Source organism: Passer montanus, unplaced genomic scaffold (genome assembly GCF_014805655.1).
Source record: "Passer montanus isolate IOZ18808 unplaced genomic scaffold, ASM1480565v1 scaffold56, whole genome shotgun sequence".
NCBI lineage: Eukaryota > Metazoa > Chordata > Aves > Passeriformes > Passeridae > Passer > Passer montanus.
In genome coordinates this window covers 1,420,787-1,438,737 of record NW_024370595.1, presented here as the reverse complement: position 1 = coordinate 1,438,737, position 17,951 = coordinate 1,420,787, and the positions used below count along the sequence as shown (strand labels likewise).

The following is a 17,951-nucleotide window of genomic DNA, read 5'->3' as shown; positions in this document are numbered from 1 at the left end:
ACATGAAGAGTTGCTGGCAAGAAGAAGTATTTGCAGCAGTGGGATCATACAGTGACCAGCCTTTTTCCTGGCATGCAGATGGGGGAATATAAGTGATTGTCATCTTCCTGATACAGCAGTGCTGCACAGGAGCAAAGTTGAAATGGTGCTGTGGTCGGACAAGGTGGTAAAGTCAGTCACAGGTGGCACAGGTTGGCTTGGAAACTCTGTCCTTTGCTTTCGCCTGGTCCAAGTTGATCCCCGAGGAGAGCGAAAATGAGAGTACATGCTGCTCCCCTGGGAATATTTGCTGGCTGGGATCCTCCTCAGTCGTAGGATCATAGAATCGTTCAGGTTGGAATAGACCTGTAAGACCATGAAGTCCAGCTGTTAACCCAGCACTGCTGTGTTCACCACTAAACCACATCCCTGGGTGCCTTATATACATTCACTTCTGGTTGTCCTTCAGCAGGCTGATAACTCCAAGGTTGCATTCCCACCTTTCCATTTGTTTGAACATTTCAGCTTTCTTGAGGTGGTAGTTGCTGCATTCCTTTGGCATGTCTGAAAACTGGGGGAGGAGGCGCAGCTTTGCCCCGTCTCCAATCTCAGTTTGAACAGCCGTGGCCAAGCCCAGTTTCTGCAGTCTGGAAATTACACTGCACAGCACAAAAGAGCGCAGTGATTTATACATCAACAGTCGCTTTTCTTGCCATAACATTTCATTGTTCTAGTTCCCTAAATCTGTAATTACATGTCTTTGTCCTGCTACGTGCTGCTTCATAACAAATATAATTCTTACACTGGCTTTGTGAGTGAAAATAATCCTGCTCAATTAGCACAGATCATAAACTTGAATTGTGTGGAGCAAGCAGTTGTAAATGATGGATTTGAAATTTGGGGCGTTGCATCATCCTTTAATTTAGTGGGTTCTCCCCCACCAGTACTTCATGCTGGTGGCTCCTTTCGCCAAGCCGAGGTTGGAGGTCACCGACGCCTACAGCTTTGTTCTGCGTGGGCCTTGATACTCTAATTTAAAGTTTCCAGGAAGGCTGCCTGTGAATAAGCTAGATTTACTACGTGTGCTGTTTAAATATTAGCACTTGGAGAAGGGTGTTCATTAGACAGGAATTGTTTCACTTGGTTTTTCAGGCCGATTCTCCATTAAGGAAGATCTTTGGAAAATGCTGGCAGGCAGGAAAAAGAGGAAAGAAAGTCTTTTGGGTCTGTGCATTCGAGTACATTGGTTGTGTTTGTGGCTGTTGTTCTAAAACATGCACTTCTTGGCCTTAATTGAACAAATATGTCTTAATGGAGAGAGAAACAAACAAACCTGCTGTGGCTTTTGTCCTTGTGAGAACAATACTCCTCATTTTGTGCATGAATCAATACTATAAGTAATTATTTATATTTTTCTTCCATGAAGAAGTGGTCACGTTTGCCTGTTAATTAATACGAGTAGGAAAGACAAATTACTGTGTCTAACTGCAAATATTAAAGCTCCCTGCCAGTTTGTGTAAGAAGTCTTCCCGTACTAAGAAAAAAAGCACATCTGTCTTAAACTGCTAGCACAAAAAAAAAAAAAAACCCCCCCTCCCTTTTTTTTTAAGAAGTCTTCCCGTACTAAGAAAAAAAGCACACCCGTCTTTAACTGCTAGCACAAAAAAAAAAAAAATCAAAAAAGAGCTAAAATAATGGCAGTGGTGGTGGAATTTGTGAAATCGTTGTAGTGGAATGGTCACACTGTCCATTCCACTACAACGACAACTACAATAATGGCAGTGGTGGTGGAATTTGTGAAATCGTTGTAGTGGAATGGTCACACTGTCCTGCATATAAGTGTTTTTCGCAGAATCATTTGTGGTCCATTGATCAGGTAGATCTCTGTCTATCACAGAGATTTGTAAGCATGGTTGAGTGTCTGATATTTGTGTTACACTAGTAATATTTATCAGCATGTTAATATATTGTAAAAGTCTTACATTTTTTCCTGTCCCACATGGCTGTTCAAGAGGGTTGAAAGATTATTTTTGTCATTCTCCTGTATTCAAAATTAGCAAAATATGTGTAAGAATAGTAGAAATATTAGCAAAACAGAAAAGCAGAATCAAAGCTCACCAGATATTGTATTAGCTGCTCTGCATGGCTAAATGCAGTACAAGAAACAGTGGTGCCTGCCAGAGAGAGATGTAAAATCTGTTATTGTGCCCAAAATTGGGATAAGGACTAAAAGACTCAATCCATCTATAATTTCCAAGATCTAAATAAGCATCTTGTTGATATTGAATCAAGCCCAGACTATAAAGATTTGGGTTGCTCAGTCTGTCATTTTGGTTTTGGAAACTGTGTATTCTTGTCTGTTCACTGCAGTTGCTACTTTTCTGTGTGGGATTTTATTAAGTGTCTCAAATTTTATCTCTTCTCTTCCCCCATCCCCGCCCCCCTCTTTGTTTTTCCTTCCTTTTAGATTCCTTCCTGGACAAGGATTGGTACTATATCCACAAATAGGAGACAAACTGGATATTATATGCCCAAAGGTGGACTCTAAAACTATTGGCCAATATGAATATTATAAGGTCTACATGGTTGATAAAGACCAAGCAGATAGCTGTGCTATTAAAAAGGACAATACACCTCTACTTAACTGTGCCAAGCCAGATCAAGATGTTAAGTTTACCATCAAGTTTCAAGAGTTCAGTCCTAATCTCTGGGGCCTGGAATTTCAGAAGAACAAAGATTATTACGTCATATGTAAGTTCAAATTTTCAGTTCTAATTCTTTAAATATAATTGTTCATTATTTTGCTGTCTTGTGCATTATAAGCAAACTATAAATGGTTTTATGTATTTTTATCTGAAAATGATTTACTGCCAACATATTTTCAGTATTGTTCCTGAATTTCAAAGGGTCTCTGTCTCTTTTTTCCTTGGTTTGTGTAAACCACATTTGATTGTACTTCTCTGCCTGTAAAAGGCTGGTTTGTTTTTTGGGTTTTTGGGATTTTTTTTGCATGGTATTGTGTTCTGCATTTGCATTAGAAGTTGCGTGCAGCTAAACTGTGATGTGTTTCCTGCTCACAACCCTGATGATGTGCTGTTGGTTTTGTCCTTGGCTTCTCTTATGCCAAGAGCAGGAGCACAGTGACCCAGCTGTTCTCAGATGAGGCATCCTGTGTGACGTGGCTAGCCATTGCTCCAGGTGCTCTGGGGACTCTCACAGGAAGCATCTTTTGGCCACTTTGGTGCCAGTTTTGTCAGTGTAGTTTCCTCACAAGAGTTACTGGTAAGGGCCTGTAATTGAACATGCTTTTCCTCAAAACATACCTACTATATCCATACAGTAGCTAGGAGAGTTCTTGGGTAAAACCTAGACTAGGCATAGTCTTGAATTTTATCCTTTTTCATGGTCCTGGCTTGCTAAACAAATATGCATGGCACAGGCCTCAGTGCAGCAGTACAAACTTTGTGTGAGTTTCTGTTCAGGGATTTATGGCTCAAAGCAAGTCTGGAGGTAGCCACTGTGATCAGTGATTCAAATTACTTACGATGTGTGCAGCTAATGATGTGAATCAGGAGTTAGCATAAGCTGAGACCTCAGCAGTATAACAACAATTTACATTAGTTTAAGTTTTGTCATTGTAATATTATGCCCTGTGGATCTCATTTAGCCCCATGGGCACTTTTTAAGTCTTGAGCAAGTATCTGCAGTTATTAGGTGATGGAACAAATTCTGCAAATACCTGGCTTTTCTGCAGTTACAAGGAAGTTAGATACTTGAGTGTCTTATTTTGCAGAATCATAGAATAATTTGGGTTGGAAAGGACCTTTAGCTTTTTAAGGTCCTTTTTAAAGCTCATCTAGTCCAAATCCCATTCAGTGTGCTGGGACATCTTCAACTAGATCAGGTTGCTCAGACCTCTGTTCCCAGGTATGGAGCATCTACCACCTCTCTAGGCATCATGTTCCTGTGTTTCACACACTCACTGTAAAACATTTATTCACCATACCTGGTCTAAATCTTCTCTCTGTTAGTTTAAGACCATTAACCCATGTCCTGTCACAACAGGTCCTACTAAAAGATTAGTCCCTGAACACCACCTTGAAACCTTGAACACAACCATTTCTGCCACCTCCTTGGAAAGTGGAGGATTGATAATTATTTCCTGTAATGTCTGCCAGTGTAATTATTTCTCAATTTCTGATTTAAAAATATTGGCAGTTTTAAAAGTGCTCTGATCAAGTACTTTTGAAATGGAAATGGAAATTAATTCAATATAAATTAATGCTCACTTTCCAGTTATATCCATAGTGGTACATGGTAATATATAAAACAAGGTTGTATGTCACAGAAGCTTAAGTAAGAATTCACTGCATTATTAATTAATTACTAGTTTTAGAAATTACTAGGTAAGAGTTACAGGAGATACAAATCACCATTTTCTTGGTTTAAAGATTGGTAAAAGTAGACACTTTCTCTGTTTAGCTGGGGAGTATGTAAAAATGTGGTCCCATTTAAAAAATATTAACTTCTGACAAACTTCCCACTGAAATACAGTGAGATACTTACCAGGGTGAAAGCAACTAAATTACATGTTGAGAGATAGTTAGTAGTATAGAGAGATAGTAACTCCTGTGAAAATGTGTAGCATAAAAATGACCATGCTTATATTTGGCTTAAATGAGGAAATGTGCTCATTATTTAGTGCTGCTTTTAAAAACATCCACAGAAGACCAACTGTAGTGGAACAAATGGCACTGTTACAATTATTACCTGAAAATTATGGGCACAAATGGAGCTTTCTGATGCACTGTCAGTTCTGTCATATCTATGTCATGGATTTACCCAGAGAATTATTAAGTACGTCTCATTTTCATTAGTTTTGTATAATTATTTCATTATATCAATAAGACATAATAGACATTCCATTTCCTGGAAGATTACAGCATAACTTGGTTGAAAGAACTTACTCAGCCTTCAGTCTAATGCCTCAAAAATCACACTGGCCTAGTAGCAATACTGGAGTGCCTCAGGGTATTATTTCTCCTACTCATTGTGGCATAAACAAATGGCTAACTTACCACTCTGTTGCTAACATACTGACTGAGCTTCAGCAAGGGTACCCATACATTTTAATAGGCTGGATAAAAAACCACCCCACCCTTGAAAACCCAGCCATCCTGAAGCTAAAACCCTCATCTTCCTGTCATTCAAGGAGGAAACAATAAACTCAGTGATGCTGGTCTCAGAAGCACTAAGAGGCATAGAAAACTAGGCCAGTGCTCAGCTAGGACACCATTTTAGAGAGTACTGGAACTAGATAGGATTTTATTAGTTCGTATGTAAAAGCTCATGACACAGCGTTGTCAGTGCAAGTTCTGGCAGTTGGGACATTTGCTATCATTTTTATAAGAAATAAAATGCATCTTAGTAATGTATGCAAATCAAGCTTTAAATTGTATGTATTCCTGTTCACAGGCTGGTAAGTCTTTCTTTTCCTTCCTTCCTTCCTTCCTTCCTTCCTTCCTTCCTTCCTTCCGTCCGTCCGTCCGTCCGTCCGTCCCTTTGTTTTGCCTTGCTTGTTTGTTGGGCTTTTTTGAGGGATGGAAAAGCTGTGAAATGAAGGCAATGATGCATTTTATGTGCCAGATTTTGATTTTAAAGTATTTTAGGATCTTTCATTCCTTCAAATAAGTGGCATCAAACAAACCTAACACAAGAGCTCCCTGAGCTCAGCATCTTTGCAGCGCTTGCTGTGGCTGCGCCTACAGCCTAATCTCACGCTGTTTATGCTGGCAGGCTGTTGTCAGCCCTTTGAATGTTTTGTGCATTGTCATGCACCTTTATCGTCTTGCCATTATTTGAAAACAGAGTTTGTTTTTCTAAGGTAATAGTATGTGGTTTGTGGAGCTGTATTAAACAGTAAAATCTCTATTCATATTAGGGGGTTAGTCATTTTGGGATGAGGAATTGCAACACAGGATGAAGCAGCTTCCTGAGTCCTTTATAGACATGTGATTGCACAGGAATTCTTCAAGCCATAATTTTTATATCATCCAGATGTATTCATGAAAAGTATAGCAGAAGGAGATCTTTTCTGTTCAGTACTTTCCTAAGCCTAGGCATATAAAATTTTTCATTTCACAGTTCCCAATTTTTTAAAAAGTAAAAGTGTGGGTAAGTTTCGCATATCTGTTTTCACATTTAGTGGGAATTTAATAAATAAAAAAAAAAAGTAACCAATTTCTTGGCACGATATTCCTCAATATGACTATCAGTATCCAAAGAGTTAATTCTATGAACAGCAGTAATTGGAAAGACGATACTGAATGATACTGTGAAAGTGAATAAATGATGTAACAGAGTGTCCTTGGTTTTCTCTTCTTTGCTATCATCAATTTTTCGTTCCTGGGAAATGAATAGATTCATTTTCCTACAGTTACCTGATTTCTTTTCAGCAGAGCTGGAGAAGGTCAAATGTACTTGAGATCTCAAAAGTATTAATGTTTGATTATCCTAAAATATGTGACCATTTAGCTAACATACCGTAAGTATGTTAGCTAAGGAAATCCTTAATCACATGCATGAAGATTATCCTAAAATATGTGACCATTTAGCTAACATACCGTAAGTCTCTAACGAAATCCTTAATCACATGCATGAGGGAAGATCCATCATGCCCAACAACATAAATATCTATGTGAAGGGCAAATTTGAGAAGGGTGTGAAGATTTGCAACTCTGATGTTTGCATTAAAAACTCTTTTTATGTCTTTGCATGGTTAAGGAATTATTTTCTGCTGTTGTGAATTGCTCAGAAAAAGCAGTGAGTATATTCTCACTGCTGAGGAGATACTCAGTACTTGATCTGCAAGTACTTAGGTCATGGTGTCACTGCTTCAGTACCCCTCTCAGATGCAGATTCTTCTTGTTTGAGAGATGCATTAGCATAGTTCAAGTGCATTTCATATACCAAAGTTGTTTACTCTTGGTGCACAGGAGTCATCCTGAACCCTTCCCAGTAAACTTGGCCCTTAGTCAGAGAGCCTAGAGCACCTGGTGATACACTGGGTTTGTGCTGAGGGAGCTCTGGGGGAAGCCTGTGGGAAGCTGTGCCAGAGGGAAGGGAGCAGTGCCGCCTGCCTCCAAGCCGCCATCAAGCTCCTTGGTTTGGAGCTTGGTGTAGTTTGGCCAAGCAAGCACATATTTCACGCCATCTCTTCTTTTGCATAAGTGAAGTTTATGGGCTGACATCATCAATGTTAAAAAATAAGTCACCTGCAATGAAGTCTTCACCTGTTCCAAATTTGTAGTAGAGTGACTTGGGACTTGGGCAGGGGCTACAGAATGTTTCTCTGAAAGATTCCTCTATAAGGCTTGCTCTGCCTGGACCTCATTAGCTGAGCTTGCTGTGCTAATGATGCTCATTGGCTTTGACATTGGCAAAATTGAATATGCAGCTTTCCTTAAATGTTTTTTTGTCAACTTTTTTTCAAGTGACCCACTTACATAATTGGCTTCTGGCTTAAATTAAAAAACGTATATTTATATGTATTTGATCCCTGACTGATTTGAAGGTTTATACTGGCTAGTAGCACTATATTTTGGATAACTGCTTTAATAGTACTGTGGCTTTTAAAATCAAAACAGTTGTTCTGAAACTTTAGCATTAGCTGTGTTTGAAAAAAATCACAAGGCTTTTTATGTTTTCACTTTGTCATTCTGTTACAATTAAAGGGCAATAACTGTCTGAGGAAGAACATATTAAAGGACAATATAGATTGTGCCCTGAAATATGGCCCAGTTGGGAAGAATAAATCTCTTTGCATGGCCAAATAGATTTACATTAAAATGTTATTTTAGTATTCTGACCAGTTTAAGCACTGGCTAATCTGTCTGTCTGGCATTCTGAAAAATTCTGAAATTCTGAGGCAGATTTCAGTCTGCAGCCCCCTGCAACTTCGAAATCCTCTAGTGAAAGCTGCCCAAAAGTATACAGTAAACAGGTTTTCCTTTGTTAATGCCAAACTAGCCAAAACAGGAACAAATACTGTATCAGAAAGTCAATCCCTTTATTTTGCAACAAAGACATTTTTCCTGGTTTGTATTAAAGACTCAGAAATCTACTAGTTTGGGGGGTTCTTTTGGTGGGTTTTGTTTGTTTGTTTTTGGTTTGTTTTTTGGGTTTTTTTTTTGGTGGTGATGGTGTTAATGAAAGCCAGTGCGATAATAGTCACTCTGATTCCATTTCTACAAAGATCACTTTTTTCTTTCCTTTCTCCTCCTCCTTCCTCAGACAATTAGATAAATAATTTCTCCTTAATATCCAGAGGTCAGTCTTTGACTTTGCTGAAGAGTCTTTTAAGGGGTGTATCAGCAATACCACTTAGCTCTTGTTGAATGAAATATAAATACAGCTTATACAAATAATATTAGAGAGAAAAATCACTGTCTCTGCAGCTTCAGATTTCTAACAGAGTCTAAGACCTGCAGGATTAATGGAGTCATGGTCCTTTGGGATTTTGTCCCAGACCACACAGGTCTTGTAAGAGAATAAGGCTATTTTATATTGATGGACTTTGTTCATATTCAGTGCCATTACCTAGGCAATACCAATCGTTTATCTCCTTTAAAGTAGACAGAGATAGTTCAGAAGGAAATCTGTTATTATGTCTCTATTCCTAAGGGAAGGAAATGAAAGATAGGAATTCTCAGTTTGTTAATTGATGGCATGTTGTGAAAAAAATACAGTTATCTTCCCCCACACCCCCACAAGTATTCTGAATAGATATGGAATCAGATGAAAAATGAAGAATAATTGTTCAGACAGGAAGAAAAAAATATTCAGGAAATACTGACGAATTGAACAGATTTTAAAATTTCCTAAGAAGCTGTTTAATAGTTTTAGTCGCTATTTTTATATCTCGCTTTCATAATTCCTCAGAAGCTGGAATAAATATGGGAAATATAATACATTCTGAAAGAAAGATACTGTATTCTTCCTTAGAATTCTTTATGCATGTAGCATTTGTCGTGCTTTGCAAAATAAAAAGCTTAAGCCCTGATCTTCTCCAAAATGTGTATGTTCTTAGATTTGCATAAACATCCTTAACAGGACTACATGCAGAAGAAGAATGTGCTGAGTGTGTATTTTATCCTTTATATTCAGGATATGAGTAAATGTTTAAATCAGGGGGGTGTGTATTGGAAAGATGTGCTATGCTGAGGAAGCATGAAGAAAGTATCTGTCTAAACTGAAACTTGAGAGTGCACTACCACACTGAAACACATTTAATTTCTATTTTGTACGTAAGTTTGGTGATGATAATTTAGCTCATCGAGTGGAATGATTATTCTTTACTTTATGCAGTTGCTTGTATCATATGTGTTACATATTGCAGTATTTGAAGTCCTAAAATTAAAGGTGAAGAGCTGCATAAGGATTTATAAAGACTTTAATGAAACTCATTTTCAAGACTTGAAATTGTTTGCCTCATTAAAGTCTTTACGTAGCTGGAATGGAGGGAAAGGTACGTTTGTCTGAGAACTGCATTAGCTAAAACAAAAGGCTGGAGTGGTTGAAAACCAGGGTTACATGTCAGTTTGGATTTTCTTTCCTGACTTCAGTCCATCCTAGAAACCTTGGATGAAGAATATTTCAGGATTTATTTCTGATAAATCAGACTACAAAACTAAGCCCTAATGGGCAGTCTTCCAGTTTCTTTTTTCAGTCCCAAGGAAATCATGCAAATTTTTCTGGAAGTAAAAGCAGGATTAGGCTTAAGGTAGTCTTAGCTGTTCTTGGAGAAGAGTCCATATTAAGCTGATAAGGCTGGTTTTTAAAAGCATGTTTGGATCTTTGTTAGCATGGCTTATCTGTTTTCTGTTTGGTAGACGAAGACAGCAAAAATCACTAAACCGCGGCAGCAGAGTAGTCCTTATGTTCTCACTGGGCTGCTGTGAGAGAAACAGCATTCTGAATCCAGATCCTGGCAGGAAAACTTAAAATTATTTGTTTTTCAAGTATTTAATGTTAGCACATAAATGCATTAAACCACAACAGCCCAGCTGATTGCACAATCCCAAAATAGATTGGTTTGGATGGCACCTCTGGAGCTCATCTAATCCCCTGCTCAAACCTTTGCTCAAGCAGGCCAGTTGCCCAGAACTGTGTCCAGCTGAGTTTTGAGTATCCCCAAGGATGTAGCCCCTTCTCCTATGCAGGTGCTCCCGTTCCTTCATCATCTCCATGAGCATTTACTCCACTTGCTCCTGTGAGTCCATGTCTGTCTTCTGTTTAGGAGCCTGTGACTGCACCCATCTCTGCAGGTGTGGCCTCACCAGTTTGGAGTGGTGTGGAAGGATTACCTCCCCAAACCAGCTGCCACTGCTCTTGCAGATCGAGCCCAAGAGCTGTTTGCTTCCTTTGCCACGAGGGCACGTTGCTGCCTCATGGTCAACTTGGTGTCCACCAGGACCCTCATGGCTTTTTTGCAGGGCTTTTTTCGATGTGTTTGGCCCCAGCCTTTGCTGAAAATTGATTCCACATGCCATCCAGAGGCTGCTACAGCAGGTTCAGTAGTAGAATCAAGACATTAGCAAAATAATTTTCATTGCAACAGGGAAAAAAACCCCAAATAATAACTAATAATAAAACAAATAACTAAATAATGTTATACTCTTAAAACCCCAGTGAATTTTTAAAAACTCTCTGAACATAAGTATTAAAAGTATCGGTTCGCCTGTCTAGCTGTGACTTTTCAAAATTCCAAACACTGGCGAAATTAGCATATCCCACTGGAGTTTCTTAAAATGAACCAAAGATGTGCCTACATAGTAATTTCTAAAGAAGCTAAACTTCTTAATTTCTTAATGGCAAGTATTTGAACAGGAGATCCTGTAGAACCGTGGAAATTCAGATTGCTTTATTTCTGCCGTGTTCCCTCATTAAGGTTTACTTTGTGGGTATTTTACAGCTCTAAACACAAACATAAGCATACTGCAGTCAAAACAGTGCTTAACTTCTGATCGTCTTTGCCAAGTGTACAGTCATCCAATAGTATCATAATTGATCTCAGTACTAAGGTGCCAAACTCTGTGTTGCTGAAGGATAGTTAGATGATGTAAATAGCTTTTTGTGTTTTGCAATAAAGCACACTTTTGTTGTGCTACATGTAAAAGCAGGAGATGAAGGTATTCTTTTATTGAAGCAAACATGTGGAAAATTGCTCTAGATTGTTATAGTACAGAGCATCTCCCCTGAAAGGAATGAGGTTCATCTACAGGGCAAAGTCTGACTGTGGTACTTTATTGGGGTTACTCCTAGACTCTGTGTGGTCAAAGCAAATAACATCATGTCCATCTAAACTGTTATAACCGTGAGACTGGCACATTTTCTCATCTGTAGTGTTATATTCTAAACTGTCACTAGGCATTAACTCAGTCACTGGTGAAGTCCTACCACCTAGAGATGAACTCTGCCTCAAAATGATGTTTTCCACTTCAGTGCTACTCGTATAGCAATTACTGGGTCATTAATATCATTGCATGCAATTAGTGACAGTAGAATGAGCAAGGGGTTTGTTATTTATTTAGTATGAACTTTCGCTATAACCCTTTCTTATCCAAGTGCCACAGACAAAAAACAGAGGGATTTTCAAGGCAGGTGAACACCCTTGTAGAGCGAAGTTGAATTTGTATGATACAGAACGTAGGTCCTCATTTAATGTTAAAGCTTCTGCTTTTGTTTCCAGCAAGCCCTCTTGTCATTAGCAACAATCAGTGTAACTTGAATGCTAACTAATTCTATTAGTTCTGTTCAGCTGAACTGTTAAGCAAAGCTTGCTGTGGTAGTGGGAGACACTTCTCCCCATCCATGAGAAGCTTTTGTCAGTAGTGTGCTGAGAGAGAGGATAAATTTGCGTAAAATACCTGTTTGTGAATGGTGAAGTCAACTAACTAGTAATCTGTTTTAGATGCATACTTTTGGGTATACACTAAATACATCATAATTAGTGGGCTTACATCTGCCACAGTTACTTCAGCACTCACAAATATATAATTTGTTTATGTAAACTAGAAGCAACCATGTGTGCAGTGGATCATTATCTGACAACATTTCTCAGAGTATGTGAAATATAGAACTGAAATTCTTTTAGAAATGCTTAACTGTAATGAAAGACTCATCGTTCATAGTATATACAGCATTGAGATGCTTTTCTGGTTTGTTTTTATATAATCTCCAAGTCATTCCCAGGGAGTTTTGGAAAGGGGCACTGCACTTGACAGCAGTGAAGCAAGTAGGATTTTGTTGTGGGTGGGTGGAACCTGTGACCTTCAGTAATGGGTAATAATTCAGCAAATAGTTTACTGTTCAGTACACTTCAGCTGTATTCCTTAACTCAATGAGAAGGTGGTGGTGTTTTTAAAATGATAGGCAGCAGTAACCAGTTGGAATTCACAGCTTTTATTTATATTTTCCAGCTCTCTCACTGTCTCTATTTTCTCTTTATGGAAATACTTTGTTGACATAAGCAGCGCTTTTTTTACCATGTATATTTTTCTTACTTGGTGCCATGCCTCCCTGGAATTAATAAAATAATTCTGATTGTAGGAAACGTCACAACTCTCTCCCTGTTTTGTGCTGTTGGATGACATGAAATGTGGGAAGGAGAGTCTGTGGATTTCCAGAGCTGTCCCTGGAATCATACAGCTGGTATATACCAAAGTATATTACAGTACAAAGCTGATTGGCTCTGTCTTGATTGCGTCCTCCGCATTGCACTCTCAGAAAATCATTGAAACAGTAATAGAATCTGTCCCTCTCATAACATATGAATACAAGTGGAGACTTTTATGGGGAATTATATAAATACCCTTATATCATGAGTCCCATCTAAGTACCACAAGCCATGCTATTCACAGTTGGACAAGACACATTTCAGAGCAGTGGTTAGAAAAGTGAGTTACAAAGTTTCACTGCAGAGCCATTGCTTCTTCCTGGCAAAAAGAGGCCTGTTCTTTATTTTACTTTATTTTGTTCTGGTTTTAGCTTGACTGGAGAGGGCATTGCTGCTTACTTGCTGTAGAGAATATAATTTGTGGATCCTGTTTATATATAAATCCCGAGACACGCAGTATAGGACTTAAATTTAAAAAGCAAGAATGCAAATTGAAAAAGAAGAATAGAGAATTCTTGTCCTTTCCCTCTCTTCTTGTCCTTTCTGCCTCACATGTGCTTAGAGAGGAAAAAAGGCTGGCATCAGGAGTATTTATAAACACTCCATGAGCCCTAGTTTAAGGGGAAAAAAAAAATCTATCTTGATTTGAAACAATATGTGGAGTAAGGTAGAATGAGGGGTTTTTAAAACGTTGGTTTTTTTTTTTAAAACCTGAGAAACTCCTCAAAATTCTGCCACCTTGACTTTGCAAATAAAAAAAAAGTTAGAAAAAAAGCAAAATTATTGGTAAGCTGCTTTTATACATTTTTCATTATAGTCTTGGGGTCCTAAATTGTATTGAGCAAATTCAGCAGGTTTTTGTTTGTTGTTGGTTGGGGTTTTTTTTAGGATCATTTCTTTGTCTCTGAAAGATCAGTAGAAAGTTTTCATTTTATTGTCTGTTGATTAAAAACACAGTCAACACATAACAGCACTCCATTCAACTATTCATAGTGCATTTACATTTAGTACTTGCGGTCCAGGTTTGGGACTGCTGATAGTGAAATTTCGGAACACAGTTTAATTTTTTTTTTTAAAGTGAAGGTTTCAGGGTCAATCTTTTTGTCACCACAAGAAAAGGGAAAGCGTTAGTTGCTAGTATTTGAAACTAGTATATTTCTCTTCTATCTAAACATTCTTGAGCTCACCCAGAGTAATGTGTCCAAACTACCTGCTCCTTGGTGAGAGGCCTGAACAATTTTTTTTGTTGTTTCAGATCTCCATGCAGATCTGGCATTGTTACTGGGGGGCAGAATTTAATTTCATTTAATTAAAACACACTTTCTATTCTCTCACGTATCTTGTTCTTTCGTCCATGGTAGTTTGGAAACAACCTCTCTCCTGTGATCAGTGATTTGTGGTTTTGCAGTGTGTGATTTCTGGTGTTCTTAAACCTCTCCCATAAATTATCTAAATTTATGGAAAAGAAGAATTATTTATTCAGTGCTTTACTAAGAGGATCATTAAAAGGACCAAAAATAGATGAAAGCAGTCAGAGCACAAACAATGATGCCTGGCCAAAACAGTATTCTATTGCTTGATACAATAAAAAACTCTCAACAACTTTACATGTACTTAGTAATTTTGAGAGTGCATGTGTGATGGAGTACAACTTCACTTTATTCTTACCTTCTTACTACTGTTGGATATAAAGCTTGTGTGGATTTTTGCTGCTGTTTTTTTCATTCTAAGCACAGCATGGGAAAAGGGGAAAAGGGTAGTATTATTTTATTTTATTCTGATTTTGAAAAATCTGTTTTCTAATGGAGTATTCAAGCAGTATTTAATGAACAAAAACTGGGAAAATCACTACTATTGGATACTACTAAACTGCCCCTTAAAAACCTGTAATTCTCAATTTGTTATTAACAGATCCATGTCAGCAGCAATTCTCGATGACCTCATCAATGCTGTGTCTTTTATATATTGCCAAATGACTTCTATTGTCCAGCACACTAAGGAGGGGCAAAGTCAATTTTGCCCTTGCCCATCAGTTGATATCACTCATTTTATTCCTGTAGTCCGTGGTTTAAGGTCTATTTAGTTTTCACAGGAAAATTAAATATGATCATCATAATTTCTCTCATCAGTGATGTAGTCCATTTTATGTTCAAGCTCTAGAAACAGATGTTTTAAAGTTGTGTTGGTTCAAAGCATATGTCATTTCATTTGCAAATAGGTAATGTTTTTCATAATCCAAAAACATGAAACTGTGGATAATAAGTGTAGCAGAATTAAAAGGCTGATATTTTTGTCTGCTGGTCTTTTAAGTAATTGTGATGGCATTTTTTCATTTTGTAACTAATGTGTGTTTTTCGGAGTGAAGGAAGTTGAATTTTTATGACTGTGCCTTCATTTCTAATCTCTTTGTGAATGAAAAGCTATATACAGGCACAAATCCAGCAGCTTAATTCTCGTCTGATTAGAGCAATGTTACCAACCTGGTAGGTTGCAAACAGCCATGATCCATGCAGTGGTGTAGCCTCCTGGGAGGCAGAGTAATAACAATCAAATGAAGACATATTAAAATGTAATATTACTTCCTCTCCATGGGGACTGTATAAGAATCATAGCCAGGAACTGTTCTTGTCAGCTGACTCTGCTATGCTCACTGACTCCCTGCCTCTGCATTTATGACTAATGCACTTTGTACAATAAACAGCACTTGTGGAGTTTTAAAAGCAAATAAATGTAAAACATTTTACATTGATTTACATTAGTTCCAGCCTTTTTTTGTTTGTTTGTTTGTTTTGTTGGGGGTTTTGTTTGTTTTTATACAATTCATGTATTTCAAAGACGGGGAGGCAGATCAGAATGAGGTTTTTTGGTCTGAATAATTTAATTTCTCCCATGTGTATGGAGGAGGATATGTTAAAGTAGTGTGTTATGAACCTGCAAATGTATACTAGCTTCTCTAAAGTAAGTATGTACCAGCAAGATTCTTAAACCTTAATTTCATAATAGATAAGTGTTTTCGGAATGTTGACAAGCTAAACTTGCATTCCTTATAAAATGGCAGCTGGTGTTATATTCAAGGAGTGCAGACAGTGTCTGATAAACTACTGTAAAATGGCCTATAAGTTATTACAATGTTGTTAGAAAGTCTTAAAAGTAGTAGAGATTTTAGCACAGTTATATGTCTTTATTTTTAGGTGTGGACAAACTCTTGAATAATTTAATGTCGTTTGGGCTGTAATTATTAGTTTTGCAGTTGACACCAGTGGAGCAGGACAGGTCTCAGAAAATCAGAGGTATTTAACCATCAAAAGATTTAAAAATATTTTGCTACCTGTTTAGCAACATTTTACTTACTTCAACATTCCTACTTATTGCTGTATTAATAGAAAATGAAGTGTGGGATCCTGAGAACATACTAATACTAATGAGAAACTTCATATTAATCATTAGTTATGCTTATTAATGTTAACATTTTAGTATTTAGTCTTCTTAGCAGAGGGCTTTGTATGGTAAATCATCTAAGTAACTGGCTTTAAAATATATCCATATTTAGACCAAAATGTTCTTTTATATATATCTATCTATCTATCTATCTATATATATATATATATATAAAAGAATGAATTGGATGGAAAGTTTAAAATCTGATTATATAAACACACTGGAGGATAACATTTCCATTTTGAATACCAGAAACTTATGTTACATTTGTGTTTAAATCCAAAACTCCTATCGGAGGCTTTTTTTTTAATATCCTTTCAGTGTGAGCAGAGCTGCAAGTTCTGGGTCACTTTCCCACAGAAGTGTGGATGCAGTGGAGGAGCTAAAATTACAGTGGGTGTAATTTTCATTTGGAGATCAATATAGAAAGGCCACAGAAAGTGTTTGAGGAATATTTTGTACTCACTCCCTTGTTTGACTTCTGTACACTGCACTGTCAAGGGGCATTAGCTGTATGAAACTGTGTTTTCTCTGCTGTCCCAGATTACTTCTTTTTCTCAGTGAAGCTTTTCAAAGCTTAAAGCGATGTGTTTAAAGCTACCCACTTTCTTCCTGGTACACTAGGGATACGCAAGGTTGTATTTCGGTAGTCTTAATGAATTTCGAAAAATAATTTCCTCCAGTGGCCTTGGGTAATTGTCAGTTTAATTACAGGAAAAGCTGAGAAGGAAACTTGCTTTGTCACTGAAATGCTTCTCTTTGAAAATTCCCTGTTCCTCAGGACGTAGCAGTCTGTACTCTGAGCTATAACGTAGGCTTTCCTAAAATCCCTTGAAGAACTGTGGAAAAAGTGAATACTTCTGCAAATTCATTCATCTGACATCAAAGCTATGAAAGCATTCTTTTAGCAAGCAAGCGAGGAGGATTGCGCTGGCGTAGGCACACAACCAGACTCATTGTACATCTGGATCTTCCCATTTGGAGACTGTATTTGAAGTAATTTTTGCATTTTTTTTTCATCTTACTTTTTTATTCTGTACTGAGGTCAGACTGCATCCTCTGCATCCTGTTGAGGTCTCCTGCTCCATGGGTTAAGTGGATAGGCCTTTAAAGAACAAAAAGGCATTGGTGTTCAGAAGCAGCAGCAGCATTCTAGTCAATTAAAATCAAGTAGAAGGTGTTTAAAGAGATGTGATTCCCTTCGGCTCAATTTAAAAAAGAATCAAATAACAAAACCACAAAACAAAGTCAGTGTTTATTATTTGTACGTTAAATTGGTGCTCAGCTTTGATATTTCTATTTACTGCATTTTTTCTCTGTGTCCTTGTGCTGGTACATTGGCAGATAGATCATAAAAAACATTTTCAGCAAAGACACATTTGATTTATGTCCAGGATGGCTTCTTGGTATTGATTTTTTTTCCCCCTCTGGGGAAAAAAAACCCAAAAAAAAAAAAACAAACCCACAACCAAAAAACCAAAAGAAAACAAAACTATATGTCTCCATTATTTTCGAAGCCTTGCAATGCAGTGACACATTTCAGATCAGCTTTTATCTTAAATTACTCAACGTGCTCTTTTGTATTTTGAAAAGTCTTTCTGCCATACAGCTATTGTCATGTTTTTACAGGGGGGAGGGAACAAGAGGAGGAACTGGGAGGGACCACATATTAGGAGAAGGGAATTTTAGGAAAAGAAAGCACAGTTTGGGAAGTTTGTATGGTGGCTGTAATTCGAGTTGGTCACAAAAGAGTCAGAAGTGGAACAAAAACAAGACTCAGATCAAAGGCTAGGAAGCAGGGTTCAGCAGTATGGGGTTTATATCTTTACGGCTAGAGAGAAGATTAGAGCAAGAAAAA

The 17,951-nt window shown here is 37.6% G+C and overlaps 1 protein-coding gene across 1 annotated transcript in view; it reads left to right on the top strand.

The window, feature by feature from the left end:
- The window catches only part of EFNB2 (ephrin B2), a 46,093-nt gene that overhangs the window by 20,427 nt on the left and 7,715 nt on the right, over positions 1 to 17,951 (top strand). Inside the window, exon 3 of the mRNA XM_039725649.1 lies at positions 2,447 to 2,730. Coding sequence (XP_039581583.1) covers positions 2,447 to 2,730 — 284 coding nt within the window. The remainder of the gene's footprint in view (positions 1 to 2,446; positions 2,731 to 17,951) is intronic.